Raw genomic sequence first — 22,357 nt, 5'->3', positions numbered from 1 at the left:
ATATATGTGTAGTGCAATATATTATAAACTAAACTAAAATTAAATCAAATAAAACAAAACCTATGTATTGTTTTCCGTGAGTCTTTTATTATGAAATGTCTCATAGATGGCGGCCATCTTTGAAACGACAACGCATTCACGCTGACTTTTATCTGACAAACGAATCGCGACTGACGCATCAGTTTCGTTCCGCCTGTAAACAACAAACAACCGACACTCCGACTAAAGTTATTATGCATCAACTAATAACCTATGATCACGTTAATGCTGAAACACACCAGCCTCTGATCTGAGATCATCTTCATTTAAAGGTGAGCTTTGTTTATGAGGTTTATCAGCTGATGTATATATCCGTGCAGTGTGTGTGTGTATGTGTGTGTGAGAGTGAGAGAGAATTGTGTCATATGATACATTCTAATATAAACATGACATTCGAGCAATTCACATACAGAAATATTATAGTTCATTTGTATCTGGATCAGTGTGTGTTGTGTTAGACTGTGAACTGTTATGTAACGTTATATATCTTTTAAAACACAAACACATTCCAGCGGAGGAACTTTGTTACATTAGAAACATTCTAATCCCTTAGAAATATAACATTTTTTTAAAATACATTGATATAAAATGTCTATTTAAGCAACGATGAACAGCCATACAATTATCTAAAGTGGGGCAGTGTTGTTTTGGTATTATTTATACACTATTATAGTTTTTATGTGTATTTTAATTAGTGTTTATTTTGTTATTTTCAGTTTTTATTTTAGCTTTAGTGATTTTTGTTTAAAAAATCTTTTAGCTTTTTAAAAAATATTTTTTTTTAGTGATTTTAGTTTTAAAAAGGTTTGTTGTTTAAATTACAATTTTAATTTCTTTTATGTGAAATGACTGTGTTTTCGACATAGTTGTGAATCTGATCTTGGCCATTTCAACATCAATAGCTCTTATAAATATATGCTTGGCGTATGAATATATGTATTGTATGTGTGTAAGTACGAGTGTAAACTGAAGTAGTTGTGTGTCTTGCAGAGGTTTAGTCCAGAATGCTGGAGACCGTGACTGATGCGAGAAGGTTGGTCCATTATGGCAACACCAGTGTGTTTCCCACTGTGGAGAACAGCTCCCAGTTCAACCCGGACCACGAGATCAACGTCACCAAACCACACAAGTGTCTGCAGATCCTGTACGACGACATCGGAGAGTCCAGGTAAATCCCGTGCGCATCCTTTCATAAGTCTGTGCACATTTGCAAGTGTGTGTATGCCGTTATGATACATTTGCATTTCTGTGATAGTCTGAAATCATGTAGTCTTATTTGCATATAAGCATACTTCCTAATTTCTAATCTATTTCTGTGTAGTAGAGTGAAGTTGTAGCAGTGTGTGTGTGTGTGTGTTTAACCTAGTTATGTTAAATAAGCAGTGAAGCTGACTGTAGTTCTCATCTGGGCTCTTTGCCATGTTTGAATGCCTGAAGAATGCAGTTTCTGAGCTCAGTTTTCTCTCAGATACAGATGATCTTGTGTAGGACCCGACAGGAGACGCTTGTGAAGTGTGTGAAATGTGATTTTAGTTGCGGAGGCCGTTTGCAGCACGAGCTTTCAATTCTGCTTTCGTTTCTGTGCCAGTAACGGCTCTATCAAACGGGACAGTCCTCTGTATTTTTAATAAAAGTCCTTTCTGGTTCAACTGGGACTGTTTTGTCTTCCTCCGAGGATATGTGTGTGTGTGTGTGTGTGTGTGTGTGTGACTGTCTTAAAGAGGCTCTTCAGAGACTCCAGATGTTTGGTGCTTCGGTCAAGATAACTTCCTCTCCTTCTTTGTTAAAATCACTTATCAGCAAATTAAATAGAAAGAAAAACAGTCGGTCTGTTGTTTGGAATTTCCTTTTTTTTCCTGAGTAACTTTAGAGGTACTTTTGATTTTTCCTTTTTTAAAGAAAACTGATTTTAAAGCAGAACATTTCTGCACAATATTTATATGCAACTTTGACTAGATAATCATGTTTTGTATTATACACTACTTTTCACAAGATTTGGGTCGGTAAGATTTATTAAATGTTTTCGAAAGAAAAACTTTTTAAATATTTATTTCAATCTCAAAGCTGAATTTTCTGTTCAGAGACATTTCTCATTATTATTAATGTCGACAACAGTTTTGCTGCTTCAGATTTTTTTCGTGATATATATATATTTTCAGGATTCTTTGATGAATAGAAAGTTCAAAAGAACAGCATCTATTTAAAATAGAATCGTTTGTAACATTATAAATGTCTTCATTATCCCGTTTGATCAATTTAATGCATCCTTGCTCAATAAAAGTATTAATTTCTTTTAAAAATAACAAAAAACTATTGATCCATAGTTGCCTCAAAACAGGTTAATACACAGAATTAGACATTTTGCAATAATACAGGACATAAATATTATAAAAACAAATAATTCCATTATACCTTTCATTACATAGTTGAGTTTCGTACAAGTTTGGTCTGTATAAGTTGAGATTTCTTCATCAAATAAAGATTAAATTTAAACTTTGTCGACCGCAGGAACTGTGAATACATGTGTGTGTACTAGTATAAACATTTTTATACATTAACTTAACATAAACGTTTTTATTAATTTTATACAGAGAACATACAGGTTATACAGGTTGAATTCTGAAACCTCAAATTTATTTATTTATTAATTAACGACATCACCTTCAACTACCGATGTCCTCTACACACACACACACACACATAATAACATATGCAAAGGATATAATGAATAAGAAAAGAAAAGTGAAATACTAAAACTGTTCTTTCTGGATCTCAGTTTCGGCGGGTCAATAGGTATTTTCCATCACAGCGTCAAAGTTGAAATTCCAGTTTTTGATGTGTGTGTGTGTGTGCAGGTGGGAGAATGAGAGAGAGTGTGTGTGTGTGTGTGTGTGTGTATGTGTGTGTGTGAGAGTGTATGTGTGTGTGCAGGTGGGAGAATGAGAGAGTGTGTGTGTGTGTGTGTGTGTGTGTGTGTGTGTGTGTGTGTGTGTGTGTGTGTGTGTGTGTGTGTGTGTGTGTATGTGTGTGTGTGAGAGTGTGTGTGTGTGCAGGTGGGAGAATGAGAGAGTGTGTGTAAATGAGAACATGCGATTGTGAGTGTGTGTGTGTGTGTGTGTGTGTGTGTGTGTGTGTGTGTGTGTGTGTGTGTGTGTGTGTGTGTGCAGGTGGGAGAATGAGAGAGTGTGTGAATGAGAGTGTGTGTGCAGGTGGGAGAATGAGAGAGTGTGTGCAGGTGGGAGAATGAGAGAGTGTGTGTGTGTGTGTGTGTGTGCAGGTGGGAGAATGAGAGAGTGTGTGTGTGAGAGTGTGTGTGTGTGCAGGTGGGAGAATGAGAGAGTGTGTGTGAATGAGAACATGCGATTGTGAGTGTGAGAGAGTGTGTGTGTGTGTGTGTGTGTGTGTGTGTGTGTGTGCAGGTGGGAGAATGAGAGAGTGTGTGTGAATGAGAGTGTGTGTGCAGGTGGGAGAATGAGAGTGTGTGTGCAGGTGGGAGAATGAGAGAGTGTGTGTGTGTGTGTGTGTGTGTGTGTGTGTGTGTGTGTGTGTGTGTGTGTGTGTGTGTGTGTGTGTGTGTGTGTGTGTGTGTGTGTGTGTGTGTGTGTGCGTGTGTGTGTGTGTGTGCGTGCGCAGGTGGGAGAATGAGAGAGTGTGTGTGTGTGTGTGTGTGTGTGTGTGTGTGTGTGTGTGTGTGTGTGTGTGTGTGTGTGTGTGTGTGCAGGTGGGAGAAAGAGAGTGTGTGTGTGAATAAGAACATGTACGTGTGTGTGTGTTTGGGAATGAGATGGTGTTTTGTGTGTGTGTGTGAGAGAGAGAGAGAGTGTGTGTGTGTGTGGGTGTGTGGGTTGTGTGTGAGAGAGAGAGTGTGTGTGTGGGTTGTGTGTGTGAGAGAGAGTTTGAGAGAGAGAGAGAGTGTGTGTGTGTGTGTGTGTGTGTGTGTGTGTGTGTGTGTGTGAGAGAGAGAGAGTGTGTGTGTGTTTTGTGTGTGGGTGTGTGGGTTGTGTGTGTGTGAGAGAGAGAGTGTGTGTGTGTGGGTTGTGTGTGTGTGTGTGTGTGTGTGTGTGGGTGTGTGGGTTGTGTGTGTGAGAGAGAGTTTGAGAGAGAGAGAGAGAGTGGGTGTGTGCGTGTGGGTGTGTGTGTGTGTGTGTTTTGTGTGTGTGTGTGTGTGTGAGAGAGAGAGAGAGAGAGAGAGAGAGTGTGTGTGTGTGTGTGTGTGTGTGTGTGGTCTAGTATTGTAGTAATAGCTGTTTTCTGTGCTGATTCATCTAAACATGTTTAATGAACGCTGTCTTCACACACACTCTCTGAGCTTCTGTTCGAGACTCGTCACGGTTCGTCTCTGTTTGTCCCTCAGGGTTCGTTACTGGGATCTGATGCTGCTCATCCCGAACGTGGCGTTCCTGGTGTTCCTGGTGTGGAAACTCCCCTCTGCTCGCGCTAAGATCCGCCTGACCTCCAGCCCCATATTCGTGGCGTTTTACATTCTGGTAAGCAGCAGAACATACCGCGCGACCCCAGACTGATGTTGTGATTGGTCGTAGTGTTATCCAATTGCGTGCAGTGAGATTTTCAAATGTTTTGCCCCTCGAGCTGGCCGATTTTCATTAGTCGATGCCAGACCCTTAATCTTTCAGATTTGGGTCTGGATTTCCAGGCTAGAAACCTCTAGCACTAAATCTTAAAGGGACAGTTCACCCGAAAATGAAAAGTCTGTCATCATTTACTCACCCTCGTGTTGTCCCAAACCTGTACGAGTTTCTTTCTTCTGTTGAACACAAAAGAAGATATTTAGAAGAATGTCAGTAACCAGACAGTTGATGGACACCATAGCAGAGCTGCCAACTCTCACGCGATTGACACTTTTCACACGCTCTCACGCTCTCACGCTCTCACGCCACACATCCGTTTTCTCACGCTCAGAAAAATCGCGAAGCAAAGAGGACACGGAGACCGACAGACTAGACAGAGCAGGTTACTTATGATATAAAAAAATCCTCAGCTCTGATTCTGTCTATTTTATTACAAAATTCAAACAATAAATACCGTTTTGGCGCTTGTAAATGTGACGTGACAGATCCCTAGCGGCACGTGACCCGATCATCTCTACTAGCTAATAGTAAATAAACACGAACACTGTTGAAAGATACAGTACAACTTACCGAAATGTATATTCCTCATACATGATATCCATCAACCAGTGTTTTTCAACAGCGGAAAGGGGTCAATAAACCAGCAGGAGAACAATTATGTCACATAACATTTACCTCAGGAAAGCCATTTCATGACCATAATATAGGCTATAGCATGTTAGTTGGCTAGAAAAAAAGAGCTATAGAGAGTATTTTGCTAAATATGTGTACTATATTACGTATTTATTATATTTTTACTTGACATATTTTATTTTACTTTTATTAAAGTTGTTGTTATAATAAAAAAATGCATTATATTTAATTTGAGTTATTTTTAAACTTAAATAATACTGCCAGCTGACAGGGCTCTCTGTGTTTACAGCATTAGATGAGGTTTTTTTTCTTGAGAAACATTAACGCCTATCTTGTGTACCTAATATTTATCCAAATGAGTCAATATTGAATCAAATCACAAGAATTGAATTGAATTGAAATCGTGAAATTTGTGTCAAGCAATAAAAAAAACGTAGCTTACCAGAAATTGTACCATGTAACATTGTAACACTTAAATAAGCCAATAAATTACAATAAGTGTGTGTTCTGTCTCTCCACACCTGTGCTGTGGTGTTGAGTGTGTGGTGACGGGTGTTTCTCTTGTGTTGTTCAGGTGTTTGTGGTGGCGGCTGTAGGAATCACACGTGCCATAGTCTCCATGACCGTCAGCGCATCCAGCGCCGCCACACTCATAGACAAGGTACAAACACACACACACACATCTTAATGTGGACTTCATATTGATTTCAGTCAATCTTTAATTATTTATGGTACTGCAGACAACAGCAATTTGTAGACATGAAAAGAAGTTTTGGGGGCGAAATGTTTTAATTTGTTCCTGTTATCTAAGCTATGCTGTTGTGATGTCATTACATTCTGTTTTACAGGTTTGATGTATTTGACACACTACCATTCAAAAGTTTGGGGGTCAGAAATATTCTTTATACAGTGGGCTCGTTTCCATTACGGATTTGCGCAAAACTTTAGCGAAATTTTTTTTTCTCTTTTTTTTTCTGAATGTCGACAAAAAACGATTGCGAAATGACGGCGTTTCCATTAACTGATGTTATGCGACTAAAACATAATTTTTTCCTCTCGCGATAAGTCATTCCAAAAATCATGGCAACGAATGTTGGTAGGTTTATGTATATCCCAGCCACTGCACTGGCCATTATTATTAATGGAAGGAGACATATGTGTGTTATCCAAGCATTAATGGCAAGGAAAGACACTTTATACTTGTGAGCAGCACATATAAGGTGTTTCTCCCTCAGATCTGCTTGGAGGTCTTGATTGTGGCATTTGTTTGAGGTTTACAATCCATTATTCCTGTAATTCTTTTGTCTTTTATGAATTTAATAAAGAGCTCTGTCTCGTATTCTGTCCAAACACACCGCGTCATCTACGTCAGCTGACCTGGAAATGCGCAAAAACTGTTTCCATTGCAGTTTTGCGAAATATTTCTTTTTCGAATTGCCTGAAGAAACGCCTCATGCGAGCGGAAAAACTTTTTTGCGATAAATGGGAGTTTTTGCGAAATTGATGTGTTTCCATTGGGCGTATTTTCAATTCGCAATTTCAATTTGCACAGTTTGAAGGGTAATGGAAATGCGGCTAGTGAGAAATTAATACTTTTGTTCAGCAAGAAACATTAAATTGATAAATTCAGCTTTAATCACAGGAATAAATGACACTTTACTGTATATTCACATAGAAAACAGCTGATTTACATTGTAATAATGATTAGATTGTGAAATTATATGGTGTTTATATGACAAGTGGTTGAAGGGACAGAAAGTTGAGTTGAAACAGAAAGTTATTACATGTGTAATGATGGATTATAAAAACAAACATTCATTTCTTTAGAATACTGTGACTGATGAATCTTTCACAATCAGACCCGGAACATGAATAAAGAGAGTAAATATCGTCTGGTTTGATGATGCTGTAATGAACACAGTTGTGATGTGAATCCATGTTTGTGTGTTTACAGGTGCTTTGGGAAATCACAAGGTTCTTTTTATTGGCTACTGAGCTCAGCGTCATCATCCTCGGATTGGCTTTTGGTGCGTTCCTGCTTTATGCATGTGTATTTTTTGCAATATGTTTCTTATAAAAATCTACTTTTTTAAAGTGGCTGACAGTGATTTAAAGACATTTCCACGTTTTGCGAATGTACTTGTTGTATTGTAACTTATTGTGCAGTGAGAGCCTATTCAAATAAAGTGTGTGTTTTTTTTGTATGTGCTGCACTTCCTGTTAAAGTGACGTGTTTTATGATTGTGTTTGTTCAGGCCATCTGGAGAGTAAGTCCAGCATCAAGCGTGTGTTGGCCATCACTGCGGTCCTGTCTCTGGCGTACTCCATCACACAGGTGTGTTATAGAGACATAGTGAACGTGTATCCTTAAAGTGCCCTATTATGCTTTTTCAGATATGTAGTGTGTAATAGAGATGTTTGTGAATGTAAAAGCTCTGCAAAATTTCAAAGATTAAAGTGCAGATAAATGGAGTTTTTGTCTCCTAAAAGAAAGAAGTGATTCTGAACTGAAACGAGTCGTCAGTAATTTCAGTCTCACTTCCTAATTTGCATAATTCCAGCCTCTGTTCTTGATTGGCTGATCAGCGTCTCTTTGCCCCGCCCTCAAACTCTGTAGTGTATCTGAGACTGGAAGAGTTTGGTTCGTGTTGTTCATGTCGAGAAGACGCTGTTTTCTGAGATTGATACGGTAAAACCCACGCCATCGTTACTGTTCGTATCACTGTGATCAAGAGCTGAGATTCAGATATGATAATGAGCATTTGGTTTCTGACCAATCACATCAGAGCAGCGCTCAGAGAGGCGGGGTTTAGAGAGACTGAATCCTTGATCGAAGCGTTTCAGACACTGAGAGAAAAGAGCTGATGCTGCAGTGGAGATTATGAGGAAATTAAAGTGTTTTTGACCTTGTATGAATGGAAACCTGTTGTAGGAGACTCAAAAACACAATTAGGAACCTTTAAAAGAGCATAATCAGGGCACTTTAACCCATTGTCATCTGTTCATCATGAGTTGGATGTTACTTCAGAAATGACTCTGTTTAGCTGTGGTAAATTGACTGTAAATCATGTGTGTTATTGCTTTAATACAACATCTCTGGCTTTCTCAGGGGACTCTGGAGATTCGTTTCCCAGACAAACATCTCTCCGCCAAAGACTTCAACATCTACGGCCACGGCGGGCGGCACTTCTGGTTGGCCAGCTCCTGTTTCTTCTTCCTGGTACCTAATTAAGTTCTTATCCTTTCTTTTGAATCCATCTCGAGTTTATATATTCAATGATTTATGTTAATTCTGCATTTCAATCTGTTTTAGGTGTATTCCTTAATAGTCATTCTGCCTAAAACTCCAATCAGAGAGAGAATCTCATTACCATGTGAGTAAAGGCCTCTGGTCTCGTGTGTTCAGTGTTTGTCGCGTGGGAAAGGCGGACCGTTCAGATGATGATGTGAATGTGTGTGTCGTTCTCAGCTAAGAGGGGTTTTTACGTGTACGCTGCGATCCTGTCCGTGTTGAATCTGGTCCAGGGTTTGGGAAGCGCGCTGCTCTGCGCTGAAATCATCGAAGGCCTGTGGTGAGAAGTCATGTCTTTCTGTCAAACATTCTTCATTTACTTTTTAGCAGTCCAGTTAACAGAGAAGTGTCATTAGACGTGTTTCCATCCAAAGTTGCGAATTTAGCTTGAGAAATCGCGTAAAACATTTGCGAATAAGCAGCGTTTCCATCCCATGTGTTCAAGAGAACAAAATCATCACTTCCTGGTAAATTAGTGCAAATTATCAGTAATAAAACTGTACGTTTCTGCAATCTTTCTCTTTTTCCCTCCGTCATAAACGAGTGTCTCAGAGCGTCAGACGAAACACAGTAAACGCTGTCATGTTCTCTAGCGTTCGGATGCTGGTGTTCGGGAACACACTCGTGTGTGTGAGATGCTTCTGGAGGGAATTACACCAAATCATTCTGATCACACACTTCGACTCCGGCGTTTCAGAAACACCAAACCAACATTAGAGATGCTGCGACGCCATTGGTCCACTGGTTACTCCAGTTATCCAATCACAGCTGACGCTGAGGGAAAGTCACATGAGTTTATTGTTGCACATCGAGGGATTTATTCAGTAAATGTGTTTCCATTGTAGTTTCTTCTTATCGGATAAAAAAATATTATTATAGTTTTATTTGTGCATTTTCAGAGTTTATGCGCATCTTGGTGTTTCATCCAATATTTTTTTTAATGCGATATCCCAAGTCACATAGAGATTGGTATTTTAAGATGTATATTTCACAGTGTTCTTTAAATAGTTAATTTTGCATATATGTTTTATATCATATATTTGGCACCATGTCTTGCTCTCTAGATTTGGAAAATACATCTGAGTGAAGCCTCTTCTATTTTAATATAAAATCATTATTTTGTCAATATTATATTATCAGCATGATGAGTGAAAAGTTTGAGGAATGAACATGAATGTAAGAATGCCTTTGGTTTGTCTGATGATTTGAGAAAGCGACAAAGCCTTAAAACCTTAAAGTGCCCTGATTATGCTATTTTAAAGCTTCCTAAATGTGTTTTGGCGTCTCCTTCAACAGGTTTACATGCATCAAAGGTCAAAAACACTTACATTTCCACTGCAGCATCAGCTCTTTTCTCTCAGTGTCTGAAACGCTTCGTTTGAAGATTCAGTCTCTCTAAACCCCGAATATCTGTAAAAGCATAATGTTTTATAGAATATAATGTTTTACCTTTTACGAATTGCTAAGAATGTATGTATGTCTAGGTATGACCTGATTCCTGATGAAAACAGCCTCTGTCTGATGTATAGTGACTGTGTGTGTGTGTGTGTTTGCAGCTGTGTGGACGTGACCACATTCCTGTACTTTTCCGTCTTTGCTCCTCTGATCTACGTGACGTTCCTCAAAGGGTTCTTCGGGTATGTAGATCCTGCTTCGGTTGATTCTGTCACAGGATATTGTATGTGCATTCGCCCCCTAGACAGACTCATTCCTGTCATATTACAGCGCTGAAGATCTGAAAGCAGAACTGAGCAACTGTAGATGTATTTATGGATGAGGTGAAGCGGCTTCTGTGGTTCTCAACTTCCTTAAAATGCCATTGGATTATGTTTTTTAATGTATCAAAAACAGTCATTGAACTGGGGAAGTTATGAGTTGAGAATGTTTCTCTGTGCCAAATCAAACCTTCTATTTTAAAACAGCAAGATTTTTGTGATTGTGGTGTTCCAGGGTAAATATGACCAGTCTACAAAAATAGCGTATGAATCTCTCGTTATGCGACATTATCACTAAATATTTGATTCATTCTGTTTGTCAACTTGTTTTCTTTCAATTAGAACAGGGTTTGTATTTATTTTTGAAACTGACTGATTTGTAGGCTCATCGATCTGAGCTTATATTGGTCAAAAATTACATTGAAAATGAAGGAGGGAGAACATTTAGTGTTCAGGAGCAAGTTCATCATGCTCTCATATTTACATGTGTGTTTGCAAAGATAAAGGCCTTGGACCTGTGCATGGGTGGATACACTCACACTCTCTCACATACACACACACACGCATACACACTCACTCACCACTTACTCACGCACGCACTCACGAATACACACTTGCACGTACTCACATGTGTACACACGCACTCACACGCAATCACACACTCACGCACTCATACACACAATCACGCACACACTCGCGATCATGCGCAATCACACACACACACACACACACACACACACACACACTCTCATGCACTCATACACACAATCACGCACACGCACTCATGCACTCACAAATGCACACTCATGCACACACTCAAGCACGCACGCACGCACTCACACGCATGCACACTCAATCACACGCACACACACACACTCACTCACACACACACACTCATGCACACTCACTCACCACACACGCACTCACGCACACACTCACGATCATGCGCACTCTCACGCAATCACACACACACACACACTGAGGCACACACTCACGATCATGCACACACACTCAAGCACGCACGCATTCACATGCATGCTCACTCACTCACGCACACACACTCACACACATGCACACTCACTCACCACTCTTTCACACACACACACACACGCACAAACTTACACACACACACACACGCACAAACTTACACACACACACAATCACACACACAATAACACTCATGCACACACTCACGCACATGCACACACTCTTGCACGCAAACATGCATTCACACACACTCACCCGGACACTCACCTGGGCACGCACCCACTCACACACACGCACACGCACTCACGCACACACTCACGATCATGCGCACTCTCACGCAATCACACACACACACTCAAGATCATGCGCACTCTCACGCAATCACACCCACACACACACACACTGAGGCACACACTCACAATCATGCACGCACTCATGCACACACACTCAAGCACGCACGCATTCACATGCATGCTCACTCACTCACGCACACACACACACTCATGCACACTCACTCACCACTCTTTCACACACACACACACACACACACACACACACACACACGCACAAACTTACACACACACACAATCACACACACAATAACACTCATGCACACACTCACGCACATGCACACACTATTGCACGCAAACATGCATTCACACACACTCACCCGGACACTCACCTGGGCACGCACCCACTCACACACACACACACGCATACACACTCACTCACAAAAACAAAAAACAACTTGACAAAAGGATTGAATCCAGTATCTGGTGATAATGCAGCATGACGAGCGATTTACAAGCACTTTTTAAAAGCCGGGTAATGCATATAATGGCCTGAGGGGAACCCGTGTCAGGGATATACGAGATGACGGCTGTTTTTCTGTGTGTAACGAACTCCCTAATTTCTCTCCAGTTCCGAGCCCAAAATCCTCTTCTCGTACAAGTCCCAGATCGACGAGCCGGAGGACTCGGACGTGCACCTGCCCAACACCTCGTCCTCGGGCCTGAGCCGGAGAGACCTGGACCACGGCTCGTACTCCAGCACGCAGATCGACGGCTCCGGCGCATACCTGGACGACGTGGTGTCGGGCCCGTTCGGGGTAGCGCACAGCATCAACAGCATCGACAGCGACCGCTGGAGAGCCATGAACGCATGACCTCTGACCTCTGACCTCCGGGACCTTTGACCTGCTGCGGTTCAGTGTGTCATGTGAATTACAAATGGTTCTCCGTCAGTGCTGTTATTTAAACATATGTATTCCATGAATCCAACATTCCTTGTGTAACAACAGTGCTCTTAATTTTACATCTGTGTACTCGAAGCGAGTTTATTGGACTTTGTGAAGTGCATAACCTAATATATTTCTTCAGAAATGCTTTATGATCTTATCTCTAGGTGAGTTCAGACTGGATTAGCTAGATGTGCTACTGATGCCAGCGAAGCATCGGCTCAGTTTTTGATGTTTCTTTTCCACCATTAGAGGTGTTTTGCACTGAAAGTCATTCATTTTGGTGCATGTTGTAATTTAAAGGCCTAAAATCTACCTTGACTTTGTTCATATGCTTTATATGCTGGGCGATCATCTGTTTCTCAGTGCTATATCATAGTGTTCTCTTTTGATTTTTATTTATTTTAGTGATACGTTGAATTTCGTTTTAGCCTGTCATTAGATTTGGGCTCAGTTCTTAAAAGTTAAAGCTTAAATTGTGAGCCTGAACTTTGACCTTCTTTCTAACTGACCGTGAAAAAGGAGCAGGCTCAAGTCTGATTTATTATAACATCATTCCATGTGGGAGAAAAACTTGAGGAAAAAAGGACCGTACTGAGAAAGCATTTGACCGGCTTTGCTTTATTTGATAAAAAAATACTGCAACGTAACCTTTTCTTGGTGCACACACACACACAAAAACCCGCCAGCGTTTTTGGAAAACACTATAATTCATCTTCAATTAAATTTGGTATGAGTAAAATGCTTGCTTCTTATTGCTTATTTCTTTTAATATGATTTGAGCATGGAGAGAAAATGTTTTATGATCAAAAAAATTGTATCTATTTAGAGATGTGTTAGGATGCTCTGCTTTGGTGTTTTATTGTTTGTTTTTTGTTTTCGCACATCAGTAGATTTGAAGTAAATCAAACTAATTTTTTGCACTGCAATTCCACTGTAAGATAGCTAATATTATCTGAAATTCAGTGCAAATTGTCATATGTTCTTACACTCTGCCTGCTTATTTCATCTTCTGATTTGGTAGCCTACTAGTAGTAAGCATATCTCAAAGATATTTTATAATTTTATCTTTTCTGCAATGCTTTCTAACAGTACATTAGATGTATTTTAATCAGATGAACACTGAAGGCCAGCAAAAATACTTGAATGTCACAGTATTGTCACGTCTTGAATACTGAGCTTCACAGAGGACCGACCGAGGACTTTTATTTTGGAAAATACCTTACAATGACGTGCTTTTCATAAGCAGGAACTATCAGATGCGAATAACGTTTTATTTTCAGATTATACTATCAATAAGAAAACGTTCAGACGTTTCTTCTACATTTTGACATTCCAGATGAATAAAGCAGTTCCCATTCTGTGATCTGTGCCTTCATTATTATATCGAAAATGGTTCACACACTGTCATCACGTGATGTCTATCAACTTCCCGACTCAGTGCTGTGTGAAGAAAATAAAGATATCAAAATTATGTCCTTACATAATTAATGTAAATTTACCGTACGAAATAAAAACAAAATCTTGACAGATAAAAGATACATATAATGGAATAAAGAAACAAAGAGCAAAAAGAAAGGAAAAAAATCTAAGCGTATTATTAATATTATTTGTGGAACATTACATTAAAATAAAAATAAATGGTGAAATAAAATACATTTCTTTGTCCCTCCCCCTCATGTCCTGCCAAACTCGACGTAAAACGTAACCCGTACGATCTTCGGAACACAAATGAAGATATTTTTAATGAAATCTGAGAGAGAGAGAGAGAGAGAGAGAGAGAGAGAGAGAGAGAGAGAGAGAGAAAAACACAATTTACTACTTTTTTTTCAAAACATTAATCTCTAACATTCAGGAGAGCACCACTACACATGCGTGTTTTGTTGACGCGAGAGCAGATGTTGTTGTGTGAACGTGCATTGGAGATTAATATGTTAAAAAATAGTGTGGTCACTTGTGTTTTTTTTATTTCATTTTTTGTCCATCGCCTTATAAAATTGAGGTTTAACCACGGGAGTCACATGAGTAGGCTACTTTAATGTCTAGTACCTTTCAGGGGCTTGAAAGTGGTAGTTGCGTTACGCGTAGCTGTCAATGGAGAGACAGAAAGCTCTCAGATTTCATTAAAAAGATCTTCATTTGTGTTCCGAAGATGAACAAAAGTCTTCGGACTTTGCGACGTCGAACATCCTTATCGACATAAGGATGAGTAATAATGACAGAAGTTTCATTTTTGGGTGAACTATCTCTTTTAAAAAAAAGTGTTGCTTTCTGTTGCACTTTCAATATTAACACATAAAATACGAGTATATGAGTGAAGTAAAAGACTATAGATATAAATAATCAATCAAGCAAAAAAAAATTAAACAAAAAAAAAAATGTCTCTCACGATCTCTGTGTAACGTCACTGTATTTTGAACTACATTTCCCATGATTCATTTCGCGTCCACATGATGACGCGTGATAAACTGTAATAGGATGTTTGATGATTTTATGCGCGTGTAGAGGGACACAGTGACCCTGAACTGAATCGGGGTGATATTGTAATATTTGTGGTGATTATGGGGGCCGCTGACAGCAGGAGCGGGTCTGTGACTTACGGACTGGACGAACAGGACAATGTCACGGTCCTGCAGGGAGTGAAGGTGACAGACTCAACATCATCATCATCATCATCATCACTGCAAACACACAGTTAGATCCTGATACTGTTACAGCATTATATGACTTTAGTGGGATATGTGCTTTTATAAACAGAAGACTAATGTAACTGTCCTGATTGTGCTTCTGAACTTCAGTGGCACTGAGAAAGTGAAAGTGTCGTTGATTTGTGTGTTTCATTGGCTGCATTGATGATTTAAATGTGATATAGCGATTAAATCTGCTCATTTAAAGCATGTTTGTTAATCATCAGTGCTGTGTCATAGTTGTGCTGTGACATTGAAACCTGTACTGTAATTTTATCTGCTCTCACTCAAGGGCAATGAATGACACAGAACAGTGAGATAAGACTGATCTGTGAACAGTGTGTGTGAGTGAGTGAGTGAGTGAGAGAGAGAGAGAGAGAGAGAGAGAGAGAGAGAGAGAGTGAGTGTGTGTGTGAGAGAGAGAGAGAGAGAGAGTGAGTGAGTGAGTGAGTGAGTGTGTGTGTGTGTGTGTGAGAGAGAGAGAGAGTGTGTGTGTGTGTGTGTGTGAGAGAGAGAGAGAGAGAGAGAGAGAGAGTGTGTGTGCGCATGTGTGTGTGTGTGTAAGAGAGAGAAAGTGACATAAAAGTCGAAATTGTGACATACAAGTATGTACGACTTTTATGTCACAAGACTACTGTCTAGGCAAAAGCATACTAGAGTGAAAGTTTTAAAAAGTTTCTACACTTTTGTAAATCCACAGTTGTATTTAAAGTGATATTTAGAGGATCATTTATAATATTGTAAGTGTGTGTGTGCTCTCAGCTGTCTGGTGATGTTCTTCAGCGGATGCGGGAGTCGGGATCTTCTCCACAGAAACCAGCGTCACCCAAACCAGAGAGAGACACACCTGATCCAGGTACTGCTACTGCGACACACACACACACACACACACACACACACACACACACACACACACACTCATCTCACTGCGACACACACAGTCATCTCTCATCTCACTGCGACACACACACTCATCTCTCATCTCACTGCGACACACACACTCATCTCTCATCTCACTGCGACACACACACACACACTCATCTCACTGTGTTTCTGATGTTTCAGGAGCTTCCAGACCTTCTGCAGGAGAGACACCAGAGGAGCTTCGGAGACGGTGAGTCTGTGTGTGTGTGTGTGTGTGTGTGTGTTTCACAGAAGACATTCAGTCTATCACAGCCTCTGCCATAATATATACTCCAACTCTGCTAAAAATCAGTCAATCGTGCGCTTAATATATTTTAATAAATAATAAAATAAAAAAAATTAAAAAAAATTATCTCAAAGGCTTTTTTTTATATAGTACTATTTAGGTTGTATTTCAGTATACAGTACGTTTTTCTTTATTCTCAGTTAGTAATTTCAGTACTTATTTCTGTTAGTTGACATGGCAACATTTCTAATTCATAGTTTTTCCATCTAATATTTATATTTTATTTTATTTCAGCTTTACTTCATTTAACAAAAATGTTTTAATGGTTTTAGTTAGTGATAAAAACCCTGAAAATCATCACATTTAAATACTACCATGATGCATAAATACTTGGCAGTTTAAAGGGGTGGTATAATGCCCTTTTCACAAGATGTAAAATAAGTCTCTGATGTCCCCAGAGTGTGTATGTGAAGTTTTAGCTCAAAATATCCCACAGATATTTTTATATAGCATGTTAAAATTGTCACTTTTTGAGGGTGAGCAAAAACGCACTGTTTTGTGTCTGTCCCTTTAAATGTAAATGAGCTGCTGCTCCCGGCACAGGGGGCGGAGCTTCAAGAGCTTGCACTCACACACACATGCACTGAACATTTCAAAAACTTTTAGCCTTTTATGTTCAAACCGGAGTCAGACAATGATGGAGAGACTCAAGAAGAAGTGACGACATGTAGAAGCAACAGGACATTTCTGAATGGTTAGAGTTAGCATTGATTAGCATATTCTGTCTTGATAATCTATAAATCGTGTTCAGGGGGCGGGGTTTATGTAAATTTTAGGCTTGGTGATGTCACTAACCCAAGAGGAATGTGGTGTAGTCTCTACCAGCCGTTTGTTGTAGTCCTTAAAAGCAAATATCTCCCTTTGCTTTGAACTTTGAGCGTTGTAACTTTGCAGATGTTGTTTATGCTCAAACAGCAACATTACACACTAACTAAAGTTAGAAAAGTGAAATCATAATCAACCACCCCTTTAAATAATATATCATTAAATTATTATGTTCACAGTAATGAGAATGAGATTATTGTGCATGTCAGTAGGTTTGCGTCTGAAATGTGTCCTGGGTTCACTTGAATCTGGACTAGTCTTCACTGGCCGCAGTGGTTTAGTCCTGATGTGTGTGTGTGTGTGTGTGTGTGTGTGTGTGTGTCTGCAGGTTCGAGCGTGAACAGGCTCTGGTCCAGGAAGAGTTGGCCCGTATCGCCCGTCGAGAGAGAGAGACAGCAATGGGAGACGACATGAGAGAGGGAGCAAACACACACCAGGACCTGCAGAAAACACACACCCTGGTGAGACACTCTTCTTCTGTCTCTGCTACACACACTAGCTGTGTTTCCAATCAAAGCTGTGAATTTAACTTGTGCACAAAATTGGAATATCGCATAAAACATTTGCGAATAAAGCAGCGTTTCCATCCCATGTGTTCAAGAGAACAAAATCATCACTTCCTGAGAAATTAAAGGAATATATTATATGAAAAACTTTCAAGTAAATATTCTGTGTCTCAAATTTTGTGTTTGTTTTCTCAGATATTTCTTATTGCATTTATCATTATGACACACGTGATCAGTTGATTTCAGTCCTCGGAATTCACATTTGCATGCTTTATGTTCCATTAAACTCATTTTTGATATATTTGATCTAAACATTAAAGTCATGTTTAAGTCCCACAAACACAAATAATTCAAGTGTTTTGGAGAAGCATAAAGCATTATCATCTCCAGCTAGATCTTGTGTTAGTGTGCACTAGATGGCAGCAGTGGCGTTTGATTTCATATTGCTGTTTGAGGCCATGCTTGACATTTTAATCACAGTCGTTTATAATCACCAGGCTTCATTAATAAATGATAACGTTTTTTTTTTGCTTACAATATTTTACTTTTGCACTCTCTCTCTCTCTCTTTCAGTTAATTTTCTGTTAATAAAAAGTTTAGTCATAACATACAGTCATAATTGCCATTATCAATATGTTGAAATTATGAGATAAAAAGCTGAAATTATTACATACTGTCTTTTATGTCATAATTTAGTTTTTGTTATCTCATCACTTACTCATATTTATGACTTCTTAACCCTTTAACTGACCCACCAAGAAAAAGGCATTTTTAAAAAAAAATGTGTTTGCATTTCTTATCTCCTTATGTCGCTAGTCACACACTCAGTGTATTTTTTTTTTCAACACATCCCATCATTTTAAAAATATCGGCCTCTACCAAATGGTTGATATGTCAATTTATCTTAAAGTACCGGAATTCATACACATACTATGAAAATCTGAAAATATGAAGTATAATACTAATGTATTTAAAAAATAATCAAAATAAAATATTTTTGTATATTGAATCTTCTTTATTTATTGAAGTTTACTATTAAATATTTCAGGTTTTTATTTTAACACAGGAAGCTATATGTTTTCTTGTTTTTTAACAATAAACAAAAATAAATAACACAAATAACTAAAAGTAACAAAGTCAAAGACAATACATTCTTTCTGCATTCAAAAACGAAAATAAATAATACAAAAATTAGCAAAAGATAGTAATATAATAGGCTTTTATGTTTCAAGAAACACGCCGTCAAGTGTGGTAGTGCAACAGGGTTTTCATCATCAGGAGCAAAAAACTTATGTTTAATGTTATTTTTTTGTATTATTTTTCTTTATTCTTTATTCATTTTCATAATAATTTCATAATGTATTTTGTGAAGTCAGAGTGTGTTTGTACATGTGTGCTGATGAGAGATATGGGATGAGCTATATGAGCAGAGATGTTCCACCGATGATGATACTTCAGTTGGCACGTTCTTTACAAGGAAAGGAATGTTTCAACTGATGCAAATGTACCACAAATGTATAGACCGAGGATAGTTCCTTAATGTGGAAAGTGGATTGTACCATGTGTATACATGAGGTCATGGGCGTCGGAACCATTGTATATGGGTGGGACAAGACCCACCCACTTTTTAAGACCAATGATATGGACCCACTCACTTTTACCGTCTCTAATTCAGTGCATATATCTGCTCACTCTTCAGTCACTTGTCAGTCAAATCCATTCCACTTGAGGAATGCCCTAATAAATTAAACTCCATTCCACGTTTTAGCTACAGCGTTGATTTCCACGCTGCTGCTCAAATCCATTCCACTTGGCTTAGGCTATTACAAACCCTTACTTTTCAGGCTAGACGAGCCAATGCGCATGTGCTGTCCTAAGCTCAAGTCTCAGGTTCCTATGGACATACGAAGTTTAAAACATTTAAATAGACATATCAAGTAGTAATTAATGTATATGAATCTTAGTTGATTATAGGCTATTAGAGCTGGTTGCTGAGAGACGGACACGTGCAGAGACGGCAATTAACGCGCTGTTTGATTTGTGATCGTGCTGTGCTTATATTCTATTCATTCGAGTATATATTGCACAAAGCTTAAATCATTTAAATATACATACAATAATATACAATATCATATCGTAGAACATGTATATGATGTAGTAGCCTATTTGAGTTGATGCACGCATTTTTACTCTCACTCATTCACTTCACTCATTATTGCATAGAGATTTCGGGAACTTCAGGAACACCCCTAATCTACTCCAGTAAAAAAAAATTGGAGGATGACCCAGCCACATTTGTCTTGCTTCCGACGCCCATGCGTGAGGTATACGTTCCATTTTAAACATAAGCAACATGTTTTTCTACCTTACAAGGAAGTTGTAAGTCCCTCAGTGGTGTATATAAGCTCAATCCTTACTCTACTGACTCAGAGAAACATAGAGGCATGACGGGGTGAGAGAGGAGAAACACTGAGAAACATAAAGAGATGAAGGGGTGAGAGAGGAGAAACACTGAGAAACATAAAGAGATGAAGGGGTGAGAGAGGAGAAACACTGAGAAACATAGAGGCATGACGGGGTGAGAGAGGAGAAACACTGAGAAACATAAAGAGATGAAGGGGTGAGAGAGGAGAAACACTGAGAAACATAAAGAGATGAGGGGGTGAGAGAGGAGAAACACTGAGAAACATAAAGAGATGAGGGGGTGAGAGAGGAGAAACACTGAGAAACATAGAGGCATGACGGGGTGAGAGAGGAGAAACACTGAGAAACATAAAGAGATGAAGGGGTGAGAGAGGAGAAACACTGAGAAACATAAAGAGATGAAGGGGTGAGAGAGGAGAAACACTGAGAAACATAGAGGCATGACGGGGTGAGAGAGGAGAAACACTGAGAAACATAAAGAGATGAAGGGGTGAGAGAGGAGAAACACTGAGAAACATAAAGAGATGAGGGGGTGAGAGAGGAGAAACACTGAGAAACATAAAGAGATGAGGGGGTGAGAGAGGAGAAACACTGAGAAACATAGAGGCATGACGGGGTGAGAGAGGAGAAACACTGAGAAACATAAAGAGATGAAGGGGTGAGAGAGGAGAAACACTGAGAAACATAAAGAGATGAAGGGGTGAGGGAGGAGAAACACTGAGAAACATAAAGAGATGAGGGGGTGAGAGAGGAGAAACACTGAGAAACATAAAGAGATGAAGGGGTGAGAGAGGAGAAACACTGAGAAACATAAAGAGATGAAGGGGTGAGAGGAGAAACACTGAGAAACATAAAGAGATGAAGGGGTGAGGGAGGAGAAACACTGAGAAACATAAAGAGATGAGGGGGTGAGAGAGGAGAAACACTGAGAAACATAAAGAGATGAAGGGGTGAGAGAGGAGAAACACTGAGAAACATAAAGAGATGAAGGGGTGAGGGAGGAGAAACACTGAGAAACATAAAGAGATGAGGGGGTGAGAGAGGAGAAACACTGAGAAACATAAAGAGATGAAGGGGTGAGAGAGGAGAAACACTGAGAAACATAAAGAGATGAAGGGGTGAGGGAGGAGAAACACTGAGAAACATAAAGAGATGAAGGGGTGAGGGAGGAGAAACACTGAGAAACATAAAGAGATGAGGGGGTGAGAGAGGAGAAACACTGAGAAACATAAAGAGATGAAGGGGTGAGAGAGGAGAAACACTGAGAAACATAAAGAGATGAAGGGGTGAGGGAGGAGAAACACTGAGAAACATAAAGAGATGAGGGGGTGAGAGAGGAGAAACACTGAGAAACATAAAGAGATGAAGGGGTGAGAGAGGAGAAACACTGAGAAACATAAAGAGATGAAGGGGTGAGGGAGGAGAAACACTGAGAAACATAAAGAGATGAGGGGGTGAGAGAGGAGAAACACTGAGAAACATAAAGAGATGAAGGGGTGAGAGAGGAGAAACACTGAGAAACATAAAGAGATGAAGGGGTGAGAGGAGAAACACTGAGAAACATAAAGAGATGAAGGGGTGAGAGAGGAGAAACACTGAGAAACATAAAGAGATGAGGGGGTGAGAGAGGAGAAACACTGAGAAACATAAAGAGATGAAGGGGTGAGGGAGGAGAAACACTGAGAAACATAAAGAGATGAAGGGGTGAGGGAGGAGAAACACTGAGAAACATAAAGAGATGAAGGGGTGAGAGGAGAAACACTGAGAAACATAAAGAGATGAGGGGGTGAGAGAGGAGAAACACTGAGAAACATAAAGAGATGAAGGGGTGAGAGAGGAGAAACACTGAGAAACATAAAGAGATGAAGGGGTGAGAGAGGAGAAACACTGAGAAACATAAAGAGATGAAGGGGTGAGAGAGGAGAAACACTGAGAAACATAAAGAGATGAAGGGGTGAGAGAGGAGAAACACTGAGAAACATAAAGAGATGAGGGGGTGAGAGAGGAGAAACACTGAGAAACATAAAGAGATGAAGGGGTGAGAGAGGAGAAACACTGAGAAACATAAAGAGATGAAGGGGTGAGAGAGGAGAAACACTGAGAAACATAAAGAGATGAAGGGGTGAGAGAGGAGAAACACTGAGAAACATAAAGAGATGAAGGGGTGAGAGAGGAGAAACACTGAGAAACATAAAGAGATGAAGGGGTGAGAG

At 39.6% G+C, this 22,357-nt stretch overlaps 2 protein-coding genes across 4 annotated transcripts in view; both read left to right on the top strand.

Annotated features, from left to right (window-relative positions):
- The first annotated feature begins 78 nt into the window (after positions 1 to 78).
- tpra1 (transmembrane protein, adipocyte asscociated 1) lies at positions 79 to 13,857 on the top strand. The gene is made up of 11 exons (XM_084426059.1): positions 79 to 311; positions 1,030 to 1,207; positions 4,394 to 4,526; positions 5,836 to 5,922; positions 7,216 to 7,288; positions 7,517 to 7,596; positions 8,371 to 8,481; positions 8,575 to 8,635; positions 8,731 to 8,833; positions 10,110 to 10,190; positions 12,177 to 13,857. Exons 2-11 carry the CDS (start codon positions 1,044 to 1,046, stop codon positions 12,418 to 12,420), a joined length of 1,137 nt encoding a protein of 378 aa, XP_084282185.1. The 5' UTR covers positions 79 to 311; positions 1,030 to 1,043; the 3' UTR covers positions 12,421 to 13,857.
- Positions 13,858 to 14,923: 1,066 nt separating this feature from the next.
- chchd6b (coiled-coil-helix-coiled-coil-helix domain containing 6b) overlaps positions 14,924 to 22,357 on the top strand; it is a 21,729-nt gene continuing 14,295 nt past the window's right edge. The window contains exons 1-4 of one of the 3 annotated variants that reach the window (XM_084425150.1): positions 14,924 to 15,137; positions 15,942 to 16,035; positions 16,245 to 16,293; positions 17,543 to 17,675. In XM_084425150.1, the coding sequence (XP_084281276.1) occupies positions 15,054 to 15,137; positions 15,942 to 16,035; positions 16,245 to 16,293; positions 17,543 to 17,675 (360 nt within the window). In that variant the 5' untranslated portion in view covers positions 14,924 to 15,053. The remainder of the gene's footprint in view (positions 15,138 to 15,941; positions 16,036 to 16,244; positions 16,294 to 17,542; positions 17,676 to 22,357) is intronic. The other 2 variants (XM_084425149.1, XM_084425148.1) reach the window with 2 other exon arrangements.

The sequence above is a fragment of the Rutilus rutilus genome, assembly GCF_951802725.1.
Source record: "Rutilus rutilus genome assembly, chromosome: 12".
Taxonomy (NCBI): Eukaryota; Metazoa; Chordata; class Actinopteri; order Cypriniformes; family Leuciscidae; genus Rutilus; species Rutilus rutilus.
This window is presented reverse-complemented; position numbering and strand designations above follow the sequence as displayed.